At 39.5% G+C, this 19,831-nt stretch overlaps 1 protein-coding gene across 3 annotated transcripts; it reads right to left on the minus strand.

Moving 5' to 3' along the window:
* Window positions 1–2,305: 2,305 nt before the first annotated feature.
* On the minus strand, window positions 2,306–17,745 carry smg7 (SMG7 nonsense mediated mRNA decay factor). Of its 3 annotated transcripts, none has more exons than XM_059563449.1 (23): window positions 17,599–17,745; window positions 15,043–15,074; window positions 14,557–14,674; window positions 14,316–14,448; window positions 12,834–13,005; window positions 12,637–12,708; window positions 12,392–12,542; window positions 12,155–12,290; window positions 11,261–11,423; window positions 10,340–10,496; window positions 9,987–10,057; window positions 9,837–9,897; window positions 9,609–9,728; window positions 9,024–9,435; window positions 8,802–8,937; window positions 8,357–8,709; window positions 7,826–8,170; window positions 6,448–6,597; window positions 5,887–5,964; window positions 5,386–5,539; window positions 5,080–5,250; window positions 4,500–4,654; window positions 2,306–4,327 (listed from the first exon to the last, which is right to left on the minus strand). In XM_059563449.1, exons 1-23 carry the CDS (start codon window positions 17,622–17,624, stop codon window positions 4,214–4,216), a joined length of 3,480 nt encoding a protein of 1,159 aa, XP_059419432.1. In that variant the 5' UTR covers window positions 17,625–17,745; the 3' UTR covers window positions 2,306–4,213. The 3 variants fall into 3 exon arrangements, with proteins under 3 accessions (XP_059419432.1, XP_059419431.1, XP_059419433.1); XM_059563448.1 differs by having other exon boundaries at window positions 8,802–8,943; window positions 17,599–17,744; XM_059563450.1 differs by lacking the exon at window positions 6,448–6,597 and having other exon boundaries at window positions 8,802–8,943; window positions 17,599–17,743.
* Between the last annotated feature and the right edge of the window lie 2,086 nt (window positions 17,746–19,831).

Raw genomic sequence — 19,831 nt, forward strand, 5'->3', positions numbered from 1 at the left:
ACGAATCCATTTCTCATCTCTTCTGGGAATGCACATATACAAGTCTGTTCTCGAAGAATTTTTGTATCTTCGATCATACTAAAATGTACCATGTTTTACTATGGTAAATATGAGTTATCGATAGTGTTTATAATTAAACCACAGTAGTCACAAATGTACAGTTGTCTGAGACGTTATGAAATGTTCTTTAACATCATGAACCATAAAATGTAGTCAGTGGTCTGCTATGGTTTATTTTCATAATAGGTAAACACAGGTCACAAGTTAACACGGTCACATTTCCTTGATTCAGCAGCAGCACGATGTGACGCCGAGAGTCCTGTCTTCAATTGAGAGATCTGGAGCTGATTCGATGTAGATCGGTAGCTTGGTGGTTAGTGACTCTTGTCTCGAGGCGCGGTGCTTCGTCTTTTAGCGCGTGTTCGAAACCCGCGCCATCACAGACGTACTTTATTTTTTTGTTTATCCTACTTACTTCTGCCGCGAAACGGGCGATCATACTAATAACTTGTAATCTTTACAAGAATATCTGAATCATGCAATGAGCAAGTCTGCGTTTATTAAACACTTCATATCATGTCAGTTTGTGCTTTCAGAATCGCCTAATCTGCTGCCGCCGTTCCAGCACATCTGCAGCAGAGACCTGTCCTGGACCAGGAAGTTGGTCACCAGATAACACGGTAACCAGTTAAACCGTAACACCTGGAAGATTAGACAAATAGACGCTGATTTCGGACATGCATCCTCGGTAGTTCAGACTTTGTGCATTCGACTCGGGAGTGTGATGTCTGTGAGGACGCAGGTCCGGTAATTCTGCAAACAGCAGCGTACATGATAACTTCAGTCAGCTCGCCTTGACTACTGCAATTTTCCTCACTGTATATTTACAATAAAACAAAAAAGGATATGAAATACCACTGCCACCTTTCATTTTTCATTTAAACATAATAATAGCAGCAGAAATGTACTTAGTTCAGGAAAATGTGTATATATACAGTCATTACAAATGAAACTATATATTATATCAATTGCCTCTTTTATTACCGTCGACTGTGAGTGACGTCACTTCCCAATACAAACACGCCCAATAAAATGGCCCCACCCATGTCACTTGATTGACAGGTTTCCGTGTAGACGTTGGAAATTCAAATGCAAAAGGAATTGCGATTCCATTTGAGTTTTGGCAGTTTACATGCACAGTGCAGAGAGAGTGAAAAGACAAATGTGGTAATTAATATTGCTATTTAAATATGAGCTCATAGCTCGTAAGATATGGGAAACAATTGCAAACGGACTTTGCATTTCCATTTTAAATTTGGCAGACACTGTGCGTTCGCTTAAATGAAAATGCAAACGGTAATGCGCGATTTGCATTTGCGTTTGGATTATGTCACATTTTATGCGTCCACAAATTGAACACGCAATTGTAAATACAATTTGCAATTCCTTTTGAATAAAGTCCGGATTATCATTCCATAGTCATCAGTGTCCCTGACATGCACTTGTCTCTGATTCAAGGTAGAAGAAGGAACTTCAAGGTAGAATGAGAAAGTGTGAGGTACAGAAAAGACTCAAGTCCGACTATGAGGACATGGTTTATTTTATTAAAGGCATAGCTGATTCCAGAGTTTACAAGTGTACACAAAGAAACAAGAACACAATAAATCAAGCCCATTATAGAAGGAGATATCCTCACCCCCAACTATTCCCTGACAAAATCCTCTTTTTAAAAAAAAAAAAAAACCTTGACTGGATATCTCCCTCATCCAAAATACAAGGCATTCTGAAATATGGATTTCATGCAGAATCAGTGACAGACTGAATTTAGGGTTGGGACAAACTGTCTTAGTGGTAATTTTAATGTAAAAAACTGGCTGTTATATTTTCTTTTAGCTTTACTATTGGAATGTTATATTACGGCCCAGAGGCACAAGGCTGTTGTCCTGTGATCAGCATTGTAATGTACATCACTACAGAAACCACAATAATAAAAAAAAGGAATACTGAACAGGGGAAAAATCCACATTTACAATGCATTGAGATAGAGGGTATCGAAAAAAGCACATTCACACAAGACTGTGCACCACAAGTCATCCAAAATAAAATAAAATAAAAATATTGGGCATCCACAGCAACCAATCAGAGCACTGGCTTCTGAAACTTGCTGAATGACTTTAATAGGAAAACAAAAAGATGAAAAAAAATGGGGCACTGAAACTTTGCTTTTAGATTCTTCTGCAGATGTTACTTTGACCGAACTCAACTTTTAAGGTTCCATTTAATCATTTATTCCTTTATTTTTTAAATACAATTTTAAATGCGACAAGAGAAGCACAATCACACAGCAAATAGACACATCATTTAAAGTTCGTCTTTAATAAAATGTTCTCTACTCAAAAATAAAAACACGCTTTATTCTCATCATACGAGAGTATGTCTTTCATATAACCTTCGCCGAACAAAAACATCTTACTTAACCAGGAAGAAATGACCACTGTGAATGCTTTATAGATATTTCAGCATTTTCCAACACAAACCCCTGGCCCCAGAACATCTCTACCAAACAGTGGCACCCATACAAGGTCTCAAAGGCCTACTCAGTGCTATATCCTCTACTAAAAAGAGAACAGTTATGTTTTCAAAACAATATTTGATTTTTACTTCGAAGAAAAAAAACATACAGGCTGCAAACAGGGCGTCTATAATGACCTGTCCCTTTTCTAGCTTGAGAAACATGGCCATGTGACGCTAACCTGAGGCAACCGATCATATACGTAACAAGATTTCATAATGAAGCAGTAATCGGGCTTGAAGCTCTTCCTCAGAGACGACTTTTTAGTGCTAAGTGTAACGGGAGCTGAGGGTCTTTTCGGAGGTATGTTCTGTGGTTTTTAAACCGAGTACAGTGGCTGTGGGTAATTGAGCTTCCCCGGTTCACATCCCTTTCTGCCGAGCTAACAAGTGTCACAGCTAGACCCGTTCTCCTCACCCCTACAGTGCCAACTGTGATTTCGATGCTAATGATTCCTTAAAACAAAAATAGAGAAAGAACAAAAAAAGGAAGAGAGAAAACACGGACCAGGCACAAAGAGAGCTGATAAAGGCTTAAAACTATTAATAAAAAGGCAGAACAAGAACAAAAGAAGCCGTTATGCGTTTAAGCTAGAGAATAAAGTAATGAGGAGAGGAGGGAAAAGGGGAGGCACACATTTATATCGAATGAACTCCCCTGTTAGCAGTAAACTATTGAACATATTTACTGAATAATATTTCAGAGAGCTAAAACTGCTACAGAACAAGTCACAAAATACAGTATTGTTAATAAATGCAGTCTCTATTGCAGCTAATGATACTACATCCTACATCTATAGTCTAACCCCCAACTCCGCTTGATACTGATCGAGCTATAATGTCGCTATGAGCTTCATAATGGTTCGAACTTTAGAGACGTTCCCTGTCCCGTTCTGCGAACTCTTCTTACAAAACAACAGACTCTACATGACAACACCATGATCCATGCCTGTGTCAATCTAATATCCGAGCACATTCTCTAGAAGTGCACTTTCATGCCGTTCGCATCATCCTTCATTCATTTTTTTATTTATTTATTTTTTATTCTGAACACAGCGATAGGAATCCCTCTGAGAAAATGAATCCAGACTTGGAATAAAAACACAAAACCAGTCCTTCTTTCTTTTTTTGTCCCTCGTAATACCACGTCTGCCGTCAATAAACATCCCTTTCTGACACGCACACACCCAACTCCTTTACGTATGGCGAGCCGGTCACACAGAGAGATTTAAGCAGGGGGCATGGGGGTGTCTAGTCCAGAGTCTTAAGTCCAGATGAGACAGGAGAATGACCTTTGACCCCCCCCCCCAGAGGAAGAGAGGTGTTGCAATCAGAATTAGTGACAGAGTTTGTCCCCCTCAGAGTCAGTGTTCTGCAGCGGCTACGTGCGGAGCAGCGTGACGGGTCAGGTGCTTGCACGCCCTCACAGGGAGAGAGACAGAGTGAGTGAGAGAGATAGAGGAGAGGGCTGCACGTCCCTCGTTGGTCAGGCGAGCGGTTCGTTTTGAGCCTGTCGCTTCACATCGTTTGCCGTCTCCAGCTTCTGCGCGCAGGTAATGCCGGAAATTTCCGATTGGAGCTTGTGGTGTTTCACCTTTTTTGTTGAATCATGTTTCACACAAGTGTGTCTTCCTGTGGACTCTCAGTGTGGCGGGTTCATGTTGCCATGGCCGCGCTGCTGCTTTTGTTTCTGCTGCATCAGGAGCTGCTCCAGAGCAGAAGGACCGGGCTGCATCATAGAGCTCGACCAGATTGACTACACAAAAAGGGATAGAAGAAAGGGAATATGGAGGGTAATTAAGACTAAAGTAAAATGATAAAAATACATGTCATTGCACATCTATGGTTAAAACAACAACTCTGTTGTTGGCCTGTGAATGTGTATAAAACAGTACACACTAAATGTTAGACAGAAGATCCCATGTTACCTTGAAACTGTCAAGGAGGACAGTGGAGGAGTCCTCCATTGGCATGTCCTGGGCAGCCCAGCTGCTGGTTTGCGCCCCCTGGTGCCAGCTGTTGGTATCTGTCACAGAGGAGGATGAGGCAGAAGGCAGGTAGTCCAACCCAAAGCCGCTCACACCTGAAAGACAGTCATACCAACCATTTAAATGAACAAATATGATTAACAGTTTATTAACTACTACTTGTGATCAATCAGGCCATTTCATTTTAAGAATGTAAATAATACAAGCATAACAACTGCTATTAAATGTATATTCATTCTACATAACATTTACTAAAACATACAAATAATTTAAAATTAAACAAAGTGGGTGGGGGGGGGGGGGGGGGTTGAACTTGTAAAATATCTGTAAAATGAACAGACTTTCTACTTCTTTATTCTATAATCCTGTTGTAGTATTTTGTAGTAATATGAATATAAAGAAAGTAAACACCATAGCCTACAGTGCAGTCTGACACTGGCCAGTGGTAATAAAGTTGACTAAAAGAAGAGACACATAAACCAACAGAGCACACTCTCTGCATGGGAATAACCAGCATTACCAGTCTTCTCAGCCTTCCAGCGATCGGTACCACGGCGATCTCTGCTGTCAGGCGTCCCAATGGGGCCGAAGTTGGAAAAGGGCAGAGAGCCATGGCTGTGGGTGGGTGGGGATGAAGGCAGGCTGCTTGGGTTGGAAGAGTGAGGGGACTGACTGGCTGGTGTAGAATGATCTATAACAACAAAAGATAGGAACAAATCATTAACAAACTGATCCCCTGTACAATCTAAAATTACGGCTATGAACAAAATTAAACATCCTTATATGATTTCTGATTCTACAGTAAATCAAAATCACAACATGGTACCTGAGCTAGCAGGAATGGAAGGGGACCATGGATTTCCTTCAAACAGGGAGTAGAGTGAAGGCTCCTGGTGCATCATGGGTATGTCCGGCTTAGACACAGGAGTCATATTTTTACCATAGGCTTCGCTAAAAATGCTGTTCTGGTAGGAGTTCTCCTGTAAACAACAACAAAAGCAATTTAATCAATATTTTGACTTTTCTATTTGCCTTTTTGCGACTAGCTTTGATAGATATACTGGAGATAGGTCAGAAAAAGGGGAGAATGCTATCGGGAAAATATCGGGTTATTGCAGTTCATAATAAGTTTTTATTAAAAATGATTTTTATTTTCATTACCAGTCAAAGCATGTTTGGAAAGTAAGAATATAGCAACACCCAGTCCAAAAAAAAAACACAAAAACTGGTTATGTTTAGAATGAAAACACTGCCACCTGGTGACTTTTGTTTTAAAATGCAAGTCTAAAGTGATTGTTTGAGAAAGAGAAAAGCAGCTTTAGGCTACCTGAATGGAAAATCGGGGGAGAAGAGAGGATTGACCAATCACATCAGCTCCACTGTCTAGTCGGGACTGATTTGGCAGCTACAGAGGGAGAGAAGCAAAAAAGATGAGAACTCCGCAATAGACATGCAAGTTCCAACACAGATCAATCATTTCCAACAGACCACAGTAGTAGGAAAAAATATAGATTTCCAGAAAGCCAAACATTATTTATAACAAATATTTTTTATAAAATTATTTTAATAAACAAAAATAAATTATACCAAGATATTAATTTAAATCTGAACAGCCTTCTTCAATATGGTTTTAAAAGTATTCCAGGATGTGCCTCGTGAAGTTACATGTGTCCCGTACATTTATAATTCCTTAGTTTCAATTACTTTTATTATATGTGTATTCCCATATGTGGAAAACAGTAATAACAATTTAGTAGGTATTTCCAAACTTTTAACTGCTGTTGGACAAAGGAAACAGATTTTTTTGTTTTGATTTTTTAATCCACAGAAGCATATAAATTCTATATCCACTCCAGCCTGACGACATGATAGGAGGAGAACTACATACAAACATGTTCCTTCCAGGAGCAGAATTAAGAGGGCCAGCCAAGGCCTGGTAGAAATCATGAGGTTTAGTAAAGAGCAGCTCCTCCTCCTCCTCAAAGTCCACCAGAGTCTTTAACAGGTCTGGGGGCAGAAGAGGGGAGCTCTTGTTGTCCTAGTGAAAGACGAGGCACAAAGGGGAAGGAAGGAGAGACAGAGGGAGGGAGGGAGGAAAAGGGATGAGAGAAAAAGGATGTAAGAAAAAAGGAAGCAGCCTGTCATAGCTGAGAGAAAAACAGCAGCCTGTGAAGATTAGTGCGATTCTCAACCTGACTTCTGTTCACGGCCTGTGATAAATCTGTTTGACTTACTCAAAAGTAAAATAGTCTTTCAAACAACACAGAAACGCATCTCAGAATGCTTCACAGCAGTTAAGACAGCTAGAGGTGGAAACGTGAAAGAAGAGATGAAAAATTAGAAAGCATGCACAACTCAACAAGCGCGGAGATCAAGTTTCAATAAAACAAAGTATGGCTGTAAATGATCCCCAGCTAAAGCCGGAAAACTATGATAATCAGAGTCATAACAGATATTGTACAGATGCTAAGCCCATAGAAACCAAAGGCAAGTGGAAGCAATTGACTGAGAATAAGGACTGAAGCTGTGTTCGGAAAGGAATGCTCGCTTACTACTTAGGGAACACTGCGCCAAGCAGTACACTATTAATAAATAACATGAACACATTATGAAAAGATGAACGTTTAAAGCATTTATGAACTATATTGCATGTTTAACCTCATGTTGTCCTTTTTAAATTCATGAATGATGAAAGTTATTAATTTGGAAATAGAAATATTTAAAATCCAAATCGGTTTAAAACGTCTTGCCACTTGGCAGTCTGAAAAACGGCCGACTTCTCTCAGGAGATGTATACAGGACTTAAATAATTTAAACCCTGCCCTTTGCATGATCATTTTGCACCATTTTTGAGTGCAATGGCCACATCTCAAAATACAATCCACAGCCGGTCCAAAGAACCATGTACCCATTTCTTTTCTTTATGATGATGCGCTACTCTCAGATGTGCGACACAACACAGAAGATATTATCTGTCACTACTTCCGTTTCGTTTTTGTATTGATCAAATAATTTGCATGAGGGACAAAAAAAAAATCTTACTGAACCTATAATTTTGGTAGTTTATGTAAATAAATTAGATATTATATATTAACTATAGTATTTATTAAAACAATATTCATTTTTCTATTGTTATTTCACATTTTCTACACACAGTGTGAATACTAAATATTGAGTAATAGGATATTATGCTATTATCATATTATGTTAAGCCCGTCTGTAACATAACTACATTTGTCTAAACAGAGAAGACAAAGAATGCTCACTTCGTATGGAGGGCCTCTGGGCATGTTCTCCTGGTCAGGGCAGAAGACTCCAGGCTGACGTTTGCTCATCCTGTCCCCCATTCCGCTCCTGCCCTCTCCTCCCATGTGGTAAGAAGGCTCCCAGTAGAAATCTTGCATTTTGACCTCCGGAAACTTCATCTTCTTGTCCATGCTGGGCTGAGGAGGCTGCATGCTCATGGGGTGATCAAAGAGTTTCATTGGGTCCTGGGTGGGCATGAAGAAAGGCTGTTTGACTGGCATCTGCATGGGCATCTTCTGCATGGTGGGCTGAGTTTGGTGCTGGTTCCACATTTGACCAGGCTGTTCAGGCACCTGCATGTAAGACTGCAAGAACAAAATAAAATTAGAGAAAATAGAGACATTACCCAACAAGGTCAGTAACATCCATGTTTCTAAGTAGTTGCCATGGTAATCGGACTTGTCATAGAAACAGCAGAGCAGATATTGAACCTCAGCACCACAAGAGCCAATGAAATGGGCATAATAAGCCAAACAAAAGCGTCACGTTACCTGTTGCATGCTGTGATGATGTGGTGGACTTTTTCCAAGCTGGGAGCTCTGCTTTGTGGGCGACTGCTGCTGCTGCTGTTGTTGTTGTACTTGAAGCTGTACAGATTGTTGCAAGGCCTGCTGTGTAGGGGAAGGCTGTGGAGGGCCTTGGTTTAGGGCTCCAGGACCCGAGGGTCTCTGCTGGCTGTAGGGAATGTGTGAGGGTTTCCCCGTCTGGACCGGATTGGCAGATTGAGGGTGGGAAGCAGTCTGGAGGAACGGTGCAGGTACGGATACACCTGTTGGGAAGGTAAAACCTGGGCTCAGGGAGAATGCCACAGGAGGAGGGATCACATATGCTGGTGGGGGGAAACCTGAAGAAGAAAAAAAAAAAGGAAGTGAGGAAGTGAAGAGCCCATGAGTTAATAATGTTCAGGTGTGGAATTTAGGAAGTGTGTGAGGGTACCTGGTCTGCTGGGCAGAGGGGGGAAAGCTCCTGGGTGATGGATGGGGATAAACTGTGAAGAGCATGTTGTTTGAGTCTGTGTGACTGGAGTCTTCCTCGCTTCAGACACTGGAGTCTTCCTCATCTCAGTCTGAGTCTTCACCTTGCAGCAAATCAAAGCGAAGATCAGGTGGTGTTGACACATTTGAAAAAGAATTACAACAAAATAAGGCTCTCTCTTACCTGTTTCCCAAACTCTGTTGTTTTATCATGACTGTTTTTCTTCACCTCGCTCTTTCTCTTGCCCTCTTTCTTCTGCTCGTTCTTCCCTTGTATTCCATTTCCTTTATTAAATCCAGCTCTGTCCTTCCCTGCATCCCTCTGGTTCTGGATCGGTTCTCTACTCTGCTCTCGAGGTTTGATGTTCTCTTTGAAGGTGACCACAGGTCTCTCACTGCCATCCAGCCCACTGTTCTGATTCTTTCCTGCCGAGAGGACCGACTTCAGGCCCTGGGTGCTGTCGTTCGGGGTCTGCTCACCATTAGATGACTCCTGGAGGACAGGTGAGTCATTTTCCTCTGGCTCTTCCACTACCATCTCAGGGATATCAGTGATGAAGAGCAGAAGGCCATCACTTATGCGACACTGGATCAACCTGTTGATGCCAAAAGTAAAAATTACGTTTTTGCACACACACACAAGAAAATGGAACAAATCAAAAAAGGGGGACAAATGCAAATAAAAGCAAAGAAAAATTAAGATGACAGACTTCAAGAAAGTCCAAGAAAGCCCGAGAAATGAGGAGTAGAAAATGAAACAACAGCTTACCGTGGTTGGTTGTCAGCCACCCACTTGCCTACGCTGATGAGTCTCTGGTGTCGGGAATGAATTAACAGGCTCTCTTTGCCAACCACGATACTCTGATGCCCTTTAGAGAAGTCCAGCATTCTGAAACCATTAAATAACAGCCTTAAGAGAACAAATACAGCTAAAATAATCATGTGTGTGAAATAAGGAGTTAAAACAAGAACAGATCAATTAATCATGAAGAATTACCGCAGAGCAGGCCGAAGGGCTAGAAAGCCCTGCAGTTCAAACTCCTCGGGAAGTGGAATCACTGTGAAACAAACAACCATGGCTATTAACAAAAAAAAAAAAAAGAAACGTTCATGAGCAAATTCCAGCGTGTGATGCAGTGCTCACTACCTGACACATTTGACACATCCTCCTCCTTAGGCTGAAAGCTGTTCAGAATGGACACCAGCCATGGCCAGATGCTGTGAGATGCCAAAGATGTGTCATCTTAACACTATTCAATACCTCAAAATCTTTGCTCAAGCAGAATTATTTTAAAAGACAAAAACAGACATTCCGTGCAATGGATGGTGGGTATTGTTGCTGGGATTATGCAAATTCTGGATTAAAGAGACTCGGGCTATTTAGAAACTACCTCAAGTTCCCAGTCAAATATAAACACATTCAAATGCGAAATCAACTATCTTCGGTTTTGAAATAGTGTTCAGTACTATGGTCAAAGGAGAAAAAGAAGCCTTTCTTACTACTGTTGCTTGTCCATAGCACTTTCATTAAACACACTGGGTCGAAGCCTCAGCCAGTCCAGAGACACTTTGATGGCAGGAAGAGGGCACTCCCCCATGATCTCCTCTCGGTTCTTATTGAGTAAAGCTCGGCTTAGCATCACACCCAGGAAAGACACTAGGGAAAGACATTTACATTATAACATTGCACCAACTAGAGTTACATGTTTTATTTGCAGAATCTATCACCACATTTTAAACATTTTACAGAACGACATTATAATTTAGATTTTCTTCAATGGTCCCAATAATAATCAATCATGGGTAGTCAGGTTTCAACATTTCACACTATATTTCTATATTTATTAGGTCAATAAACCAGCGAAACAACCAAAAACATTTAGAGCTAAAAGTGGTATTACACTAGCGTTTAAATATTTGGGGGTAATACGATTATTTTTTTATCACTCATTCATCAAGGATGCATTACATTTCAAAAGTCAAAGTAATGCCATTTATTACATTACAAAAGATTTACATTTAAAACAAATGTCACTATCATGTGAACTCTATTCCAGGACTCAAAAAAAAAAATTGTATCACTGTTTTCACAAAAATATTAAGCGGCACAACTGTTTCTGACACTGATAATAATAAGAAATGTTTCTTGAGCACCAAGCCAGCATATTAGAATGATTTCTGAAAGATCATGTGACACTGAAGAATCGAGTAACAGCTGCTGAAAATTCAGCTTTGCATCACAGGATGCACTTTTTACTGTATTTTGGATCAAATAAATAGAAACTTGTTAAGAAATTACCCCCCTTAAACTTTTGAATGGTAGCGAGTATCTTTCAAAATTACAAGCGGTAATGTGCTTAACCCAGAATTTAAATAGACCATGAGACATGGCTTGAGAACAGTGTGAAAAGAAAGCCATACTGAAGAGGCCGAGGAGCTGAATCCAGCTGATCTGCTCATCCGAGCTGTAGCTGTGCTCATCTGCCTCATTGCTGAAGTCTCGGAGGTGGTGCAGTTCAAAAAGGTTTATCACTGTGATGTGGACCAGCTGCTGGGAGCTGAAGGCTTTCTGCAAAATCAGCCTCTGTGGAACGAATTAGTAGGGAGATTAAGGAGCATGCAAATTCAAACTTAAGGCCAATTTATACTTCTGCGTCGAGGGTACGCCGTAGTGTACGTCGTAGGCTACGCACGTAGGTGACGCCGTCGTGAGCATTTATACTTCTGCGTTATGTCTGCGTTGCTCTGCAGTTGCACCGCCGAAACGCTAGTTGGCGGGGGGCGGGTTTTAATGTTCCACTGTGTTTAGATTCCGACGTTGGAGGAAATCTCTCTCCACGAATTCGCTGCCATCTGGCAGTCTTTGTATTCTGCAGAAGACGAGTCATACAGATGGCTGTATTTCCGCACTTCTTCAACTAATCGCTCGGTCACTTGGTCCATTTCCATTTTCTTCACTGAACTTTCACCTGAACTTCTGAATTTAAAAATGGCGGGCGGTGCAGAAGAACACGCCGGAAATGCGTAGCCGGAAATGCGATGCTACCAAGCCGACCAATCACAGATCTTGCGGTCCGCGTCGCCGCGACGCGTAGTTACATTTTTGAGGAGGTGCGCGTCAGGGTACGGCGAAGGGTACGACGTATGGTACACGTCAATGCGTATGCTACGCCGTACCTTCTACGCGCACCCGACGCAGAAGTATAAATTGGCCTTAAGAAAGACTAATGAGACAGAAATCTGTCAAAAAACTGCCACCTTACGTTAATGGGGCAAAATGACATGAAGTGCTACAGCTGGTGGTTTTGGCCTTACCTGGAACTGCTCCTCTAGTTTCTCTCTCAGGGTGTTCAACTTATCCAGGCTTTTGCAGAAATAAACATGGCCGTGGAACTTGATGAAGGCCTTAATAAAATCAGACACGCTCCATTTTGTTTTGACCTCATCACGGCTGTGGATTAAACAGACATAGGAGAATTAAGCACTAGTTTCCTATTTACATATGATAGTGTGAGCAAAACTTTATGATCCAATAAATGTAAATATTCTGACCTTTCTAGGGCCTTGGAAAGAGCTTTCTGTAGGTTGGTGGAGGCAGCTGGAAAGGGGAATTTGACAGCAATGCTTCTGCAGTAGTAGAAGATTGTTGTGAGGTGGTCTCCTTTAGAGGAAGCCAGGATGGCCAGTTGATTGTAAGGTTGACCTGAGAGCAGAGGGGAAAATATCACTTTTAATTCATTCGTTTTATATATATTCACATGTCAGTGGTGTGCTTGAGAATGTGAAAACAAACCAACCATTTGAGGGAACAAGTTGAGCTGCATGTCTGTAGTACGACTCAGCCTGGCTGGTTTGGTTCCGATAACGTGCTGTGGATTGCATAAAATTAACCACAACCAATTAAATCCTTCCATTCTTTCATATTCATAAAAGCAGCAAAGCAGTTTGCTGGTGTTCTCGGGAAACTAGCTACAAGAAATCTGAGTGAGCTCACCAATGTCTCCAAGATGGACAAGACAGTGCTGGCAGATGTAGGCACAGGAGCTGGGTTGGGGCTTCACTATGGCACTGGTGCTGCTCTGTTTATTGCTGATGATGCCAAGCTGAGATGACTTCACACGGCAAGGCAAGTCCACATTAAACACCGTGCACAGCTCCTGCAACAGCTAAGGATCAAGAGAGAGAGATTTATATATATATATATATATATATATATATATATATATATATATATATATATATATATATATATATATATATATATATATATATATATATATAAAAAAATAAAAGTAGGGCTGGACGATATGACCAAAAATCAAAACCTTGAATGATTCTTTTATTTTTGTTTGTTAGCTCTTACAGTTCACTGGCAAGGTTTGTACTATAAATATGTTCAAATATTAAAGGTGGTATGTTTTTCTAATAAAAGAGTGCATTTCTTATCTTTGTGATTTGAAAATAATTAAAGGAAACACATTCTTTATGGTTATTCAATGAGTATTTAGAATAAAACAAATGCCTGAAATGAAAAGTATTATGAAAAAAGTACAATTTCAGTTGTAATGTAAAAAGCAAGTTTCCTAAAAAGGTAGAAAATAACTTTTTTATTTTATTTATTGTTTTGCAAAAAAAATAAATAAATGAGTTTAAATACTGCCATATCAAAAGTAGAAAATAACCAGCATCTCTTGCAAACAAAATACATTTTAAATATTGACATGTGAATAGTAGAAAATAATAATTTGCATCTCCATTAAACAAATATTGTAAATAATGCCATGTGCAAAAATGTAAATAGAACACTGCTGATTAAGAGCAAGAGCAGGGCTTGGACATGGCACCTGTAATGGCTCAGCAGGCTGTATATCCTGTGAGCTCATAACGTTATAGATGAGAATCTGACTCATGATCACTGCTGCATGTGACCTTCATTTCAGTGATCTTGTCCGGTCACTCCATATGCACAAGTATTTACTCTAGTTTCTTACTGGCCATTCACATAGAAGGCATCTTTGCACCTAAAAACGCAGAACAAAGAGCTCAGGAATGTAAAAAAAACAACAAAAAACAGTGCAGACTGCCTCCTCCGCCATGTTGCCACAGCAACTTGGTACTGTAAACAGAAGATCACAACGCTCGCCCAGCCTCCACGGTCTTCTGATTGGTCCACTGTTTTGGAACTGACATTGATGAGTGAAGCTGTGTGTAAAAGTTGAAATTCTCTTAACTTGACACCGCATCTTAAAAAAAGCACACTCGTGCGAAATGCTGCAAAAGACGCAGGTCGGTTAAAGGTTCTGAATTTTGGTTTCGATTACTTTTCGTTTAATCGTCCAGCTCTTTATAAAAGGCACTAAGGCTCTGTTCTCAACTAAGAACAGCAGACTGGCATAACAATTTGTCATGTGACACAAATCTGGTCTGTGGTTAACAATGAGCATAACAATGAACACTGTACAATAACGCATCTTACTTGTGTGTAGAATCCACTAGCTGCCTCAAGAAACAGGGAGAGATTGGCCTGAACTTCACTTCGAATGGGATTGGCCCTGTTCTTAGCTTGACTCTGTAGTGTGGTTATTTGATTCTTAAAAGCATGGTTCCAGCTAAAACAAAAGTGAGACAAGATAGTAAATCAGATATTTTCAACAAAATACACAAAACCAGGATTTCTGCATGTCAATTACATATAGCATTGTTATTGGTTTTCTTACAGATCTTGTTCCACTTTCTTGTCCAGGGCGTACTCCAGGTCTGTAACCAGCATTTTCTGGTACAAGTCCTGAAGAGCCTGCCTTGACGTCCAGACCTCTGCGGCACCAAGCTTTGAATCTGCATGACATACGGAGTGGAACATGTTAAACAGCTAACACTGCAGCCGCACTGTAGGATGTGACTGACGGAGTCTAACAGCGCCTTTCTGTTCATTTGGAGAAAGACCTGCACGTCTTAGTAACCACATTCAATGCCATGGTTACCAGAGTGACAGTGATAAGATGACAAATGCGAAATATAGAAATAGACTCCAAGCAACCTCAACATCACATCAATAATTTTAATAATATGTGCAACTTAAAACCAACGCACTCATATTATCAATATTTTAAAGATTACACATTAGATAAACATCTAAATACCATGATATAGACACTAAAAGACATGTTTAAAGTCCTAACTAAATGGACTAAAGTAGCACATACCTGTCATGTCAGCCTTCAGGGCCTCTGCCTGCCTGCTCAAAACAAGAAATGAATGTGTTAATTAATGAGGAGATGGTTGAAGAGAGAATCATTGAGCAAGGTCTGGTGAACACAGCTCTGGAGTGAACAGGAAAGAAATCACAGTTCAGGGCTTCATTAATATACATTCTCAATCTCAAGTGCATTTTGGACATTTTTTTTTCTTTTTTTCAAGCACATAGCTCAAGTGATTAGTGATAACATTCGATTATATTTTAATTTAAAAGGCATAATTTCAATTAGGGGGAAAAAACTTTTGGCTTCTCTCCTGAGGCCACAAGAGGACTTATCGTGCAAAATATTATGAACGTTTCTTCAGAGTGGAATAAAATAACAGTTATCTTTGAAAAAAAGTGCATAATGTTTAATTATATAAAGTTTATAAACCATAAATATTTAATAAAGTTGCTTAAACAATTAGAAGGAAAAAAAACGATGGTGTCGATGTTTAAATCATTTAAAATGAGAATGTAAGTGTGCTCACCCCATTTTTGTTTGTAAGAAAAAATAATCGCAATATATATCGCAGAAAAATAAAATATCGCAATGTCATTTTTTCCCAATATCGTGCAGCCCTACCGAGAACCGTGGATTTTCACTGGTATCGGTACCGAATACTGAAATTTTGGTACCGTGACAACACTAGTGTATGCCTACTGTGAAATTACCACATCAAACGTGACGTGCTAACATGGATGCAACTGAAGCCGCCGGGTTTGCTTCAGAGAAATTTTTTTTTAAGAAGCTTCCCAATGGAAACCTCAAGACGCACGCCTGTTTCACACAATCCGTCTGCAGTCCGTGTGCATTTCATATGTGGTGCAGAAGCTCATACTCATTGTGCTTTCACACAGGACGCGTTTGCAGTCCGCTACTCGGTACGTGAACGATTGCTGCACTGCTGCAGACGCACCGCTACTGGAACACACTGACGGACCGCAACCGCGTGAACGCTGGAATCCGTTAACATGGGTGCGTAATAAAAATACGAAACACATTAGGGCTGTCAATTTTGAGAAAAATCTCATTCAAACGGATATCGAATATCATGCAATGTAAAAAATTAATCTATGCCCACCACTAATATATATATATATTATAGAGGTTTACAATTTTAATTAATTCTTGCAAATGTATCCAAGACCATCAAAAAAACCCAGTTTGATAAGATGGTAACATTTAGAGCAGCAGTTCAACACAAATCATCAGTACAACCACAATGTACAAAATTTAATAGAAAATATCATACAAAGCTAAATGTTCTGCAAGGCATAAAAAACATGTCGTACAAGATCATTGAAATATAAAATTTTGTGACTATGCAGCACTGGACCAGTTGGGGAAGTGACAATTCAAACAGCTGGCTTGAAAGTCTCTTAACAGTCGACTACAACTTGACTGTTGACTTCATAAAGTGATCTGATTACATTAAAGCATAACAACATACAGCTTTTCTGTTGTCCCTGTTTCAGCAAGTACAAACCATAGTACTTAAGACATGTTCTCAACTCACTGTCAGTTTGGAGCAGAAATGTGCATCATCACAGCATCATCATTCCTTCACAACACTCCTGAAGAACAAACGCATCCACTCAGCACACTGCTGACAACCTTTCACGTTCAAATGGCCTGGATTTGTCATTACCAGCCACTAATTTCATTTACAAACTCCCTTGGTCGATTCATGTAACACTGTTTTGAACTAACCCAAGGTTACTGAAGCATGTCAGATGCAAAAACAATGACTTGCATACCTGAAATTCTCACAGATAAGGTCTCAGAAAGTCTAAAGAAAACTCTTTAGAAAATCATGTTGATTTTGTTCCGAATCTAAACGTTATTGGTCCAAATCGATATGTCCTACAGCTAAAACGATCGAGCGACACGACTAAAACAAGGTCAAACACACTTGTAAACCATATAAATGAATAACATTTAATAACATAACAGCTTTATTAAAACGTATTACACCAGTTCACTGTCACCATTGGCTCATCCCTGTAATATATTATTCAACCTGAAATGAAAGGAAACCCGTGTACAGCAGATACGTAACAAATGAAGCCTTGTTTTTTAGGTAGATTTTGAAGATGACTAGTCACCCGAAGCTTTAATGTGACTAATGTATCGAGCATGTGTGACTGGACTGTTTTCTGACTTCATCCAGTGGTATGTTTGTAGCTAACGCGGGCTAACACAGCACAGCACCTAGCATGCCCTCCCACAACAGCTGCTATGTAGACACGAGTTATCGTTAACGTTACATCAAGTAAATGTCGCGATTTGTCCAACCGCCCATTCAATCCTTTTTGCAATATTTAGGTCAAAATGTCAGCAGCTTCTGTCTGTTTTCAGTTTCGTGTCTCGTTTACAGGTTCGCATGCTAACTAGCCTAGCGTCTAGCACTCCCAGCCAATGGTAGCCGAGCAACATTCCGATGAACCACATTGGGCCTCAACGATAAAAACACGGACTCGGTCGCCAATTCCAGCCCTAGAATATCCGGATTTTACTTACCGTAAGTATTGGGCGCAGAGGTTCATCCTGTGGGATTACCAGTCTTTTAGACAACGACAGGTTCACAAGCTAAATCTACTCCCGGCGCCATATTGTCCATCACATCGTCATTGGTAGAAACGGACCAGACGTACACACAGGAGCGCGCTGAACTACGTCACAGACCCCGCCCCCTCACTTTTCATAGCTTGTCCAAATCCAGACTGTGCGTGCATCGAAGCGAGGATAAATACTTTAAAGGGTCCATACAGTTTGACCTCTTATTAAACTAAATCTACGGGGTATAATTCTAGTGTGCTACACTGCAAGCAATACAAATATGCTACTGTTATTAAACGTTTCCTGCTAAGCTTTAACATCAATATATATTTTAAAGCGCAATCTCGGTTTAAAAAGAAAAAAAGTGTGTCAAATAAAAGAATGGCAACTGGCACTGGCAAATTAAACAGCCACAAAACCTTTTCCCTGATTGTGGCGCCCTGGTTGGAGGCATAGTCAACACATTTGACAAGAATGTTTATCAAAAGGAAACCTCACCAACTTTCTTGTACCAAGTTATTTGCACAAACCCTTGCAATATTCACTCATGCTTCTAGTCCTTTATGTTTTGAGGGCTCTGATGGGTTTTGTGAGTAAAGAACTGATAATCCACTGGTTGCATTTGCTTATAGAGAGAAAAAAACTGCATAACATCTCCAATATAATGATTTGTTAAACTGAGTTGTTTTCACCATTTGAAACATGTTTGAGAGCTTTATATAGCTTGTTTTGCAATTGATTAGTGACTATAGTGCTTCCATATTCAAATGCATGTCATCAAGGATGGTGTTCGTTGTACTGATAAACACATAACTGATGCCATGCCAAATATGTGAGGGAAAATCTTAAATCTAATAATTTAAAAGACTTCAACTAAGGCTGAACTAAGAAAAAAATGGCATTGATTCAAAACTGAAAACAAGTCTAATTCATTACATTTATTCATTGACTGTAGCAGACCCTATTATCCAAATTGACTTACAGATGAGAATAACACAAGCAGAAGTGATTAATCCAAGCAGCTCTGTTCGCAGGTGGACTTTTAATTACATTTGCGAAATATATTGGACAGCATTTGCTGCTGACTAGTTATGATTGGCTTGAGAATAGTCTGAGAGAGACAAATCCACTAAGGCATTGTTCAAATTGATCCATGATTCACACCTTGCAGCCATAGGACCTTTTGTTTGAGACAGAGGCAGTCAGTGTTAATGAGGGCCACTGGCTTGCCTCTCTTGACTGCTTGTCTGCACATGATGTGTGTATTGAATGTATTTTTAGTGTTGACAAACATGGGGTGCAAATGCGGTTTTCCCACAGGGCAAACCAATCTGCCGCACTCTCTAAGAAATGTCTGTAAAAAAATAAGACACATTGTGTTAAAGGAAATTTCCATATTGATTTTCCATTGGTGTTTTACTGTATTTTGAATTATGCATTGTTGTGTTTAAAGATTAAAGGATATGTCTGTAAAATCAATAACTAGTGTCCTGGCAGAAAATAAACACACTTTTTTTTTATTTTTTTTTTATTTTTTTCAGAAGTTTTCTTACAATGTACTAACATTGATAAATTTATTATTTTTTAGCAGTTGTGTGGGATAATAGACTCCAAGATTATAAAAGGAAAGCTATGCAGCTGTTCAGAAACACCTGTTTGTGTCCATTTTTGGCATATAGTCTTATTTGTGTGTCACCCAATGATGGGCCTCAGCTTATATTCTTTCAGAAGGTTCATTTTAGGAATTTTCTGGCTTTTAGGCATACACATTACAGTACACCACATTCAGTTTGATTCTTTGGCACTTTTAATTCATCTAAAATTATTTTCAAACAGCTATTTTATTAGGCCTTTATCTTAAGTAAATGTAAAGCTGTGCAATAACAACAATCACATTTAAATATTTTCACCTGGAAAAGCATATTATAATATATATATATATTAATTAAAAGAAATGTTTTTTGTTGTTGTTGTTGTTGTTGTTGTTTTTTACATTTAGCCCTGTCTTACAATAAAGGCTCTTTATATTTTGTCTGCTATGTGAGTGCCTGCACGTGGTTTATTTTTGTTTCTTGCAATGGAATCCACTTTTTGTTTTTGACCATTAATTTAATTTTGCATAAATTTATAAATATATCAATTGTACATTTTATATATATATAATTTTAAAATTTTAAAATATTATATGTATCAG

The sequence above is a fragment of the Carassius carassius genome, chromosome 12, assembly GCF_963082965.1.
Source record: "Carassius carassius chromosome 12, fCarCar2.1, whole genome shotgun sequence".
Lineage (NCBI taxonomy): Eukaryota > Metazoa > Chordata > Actinopteri > Cypriniformes > Cyprinidae > Carassius > Carassius carassius.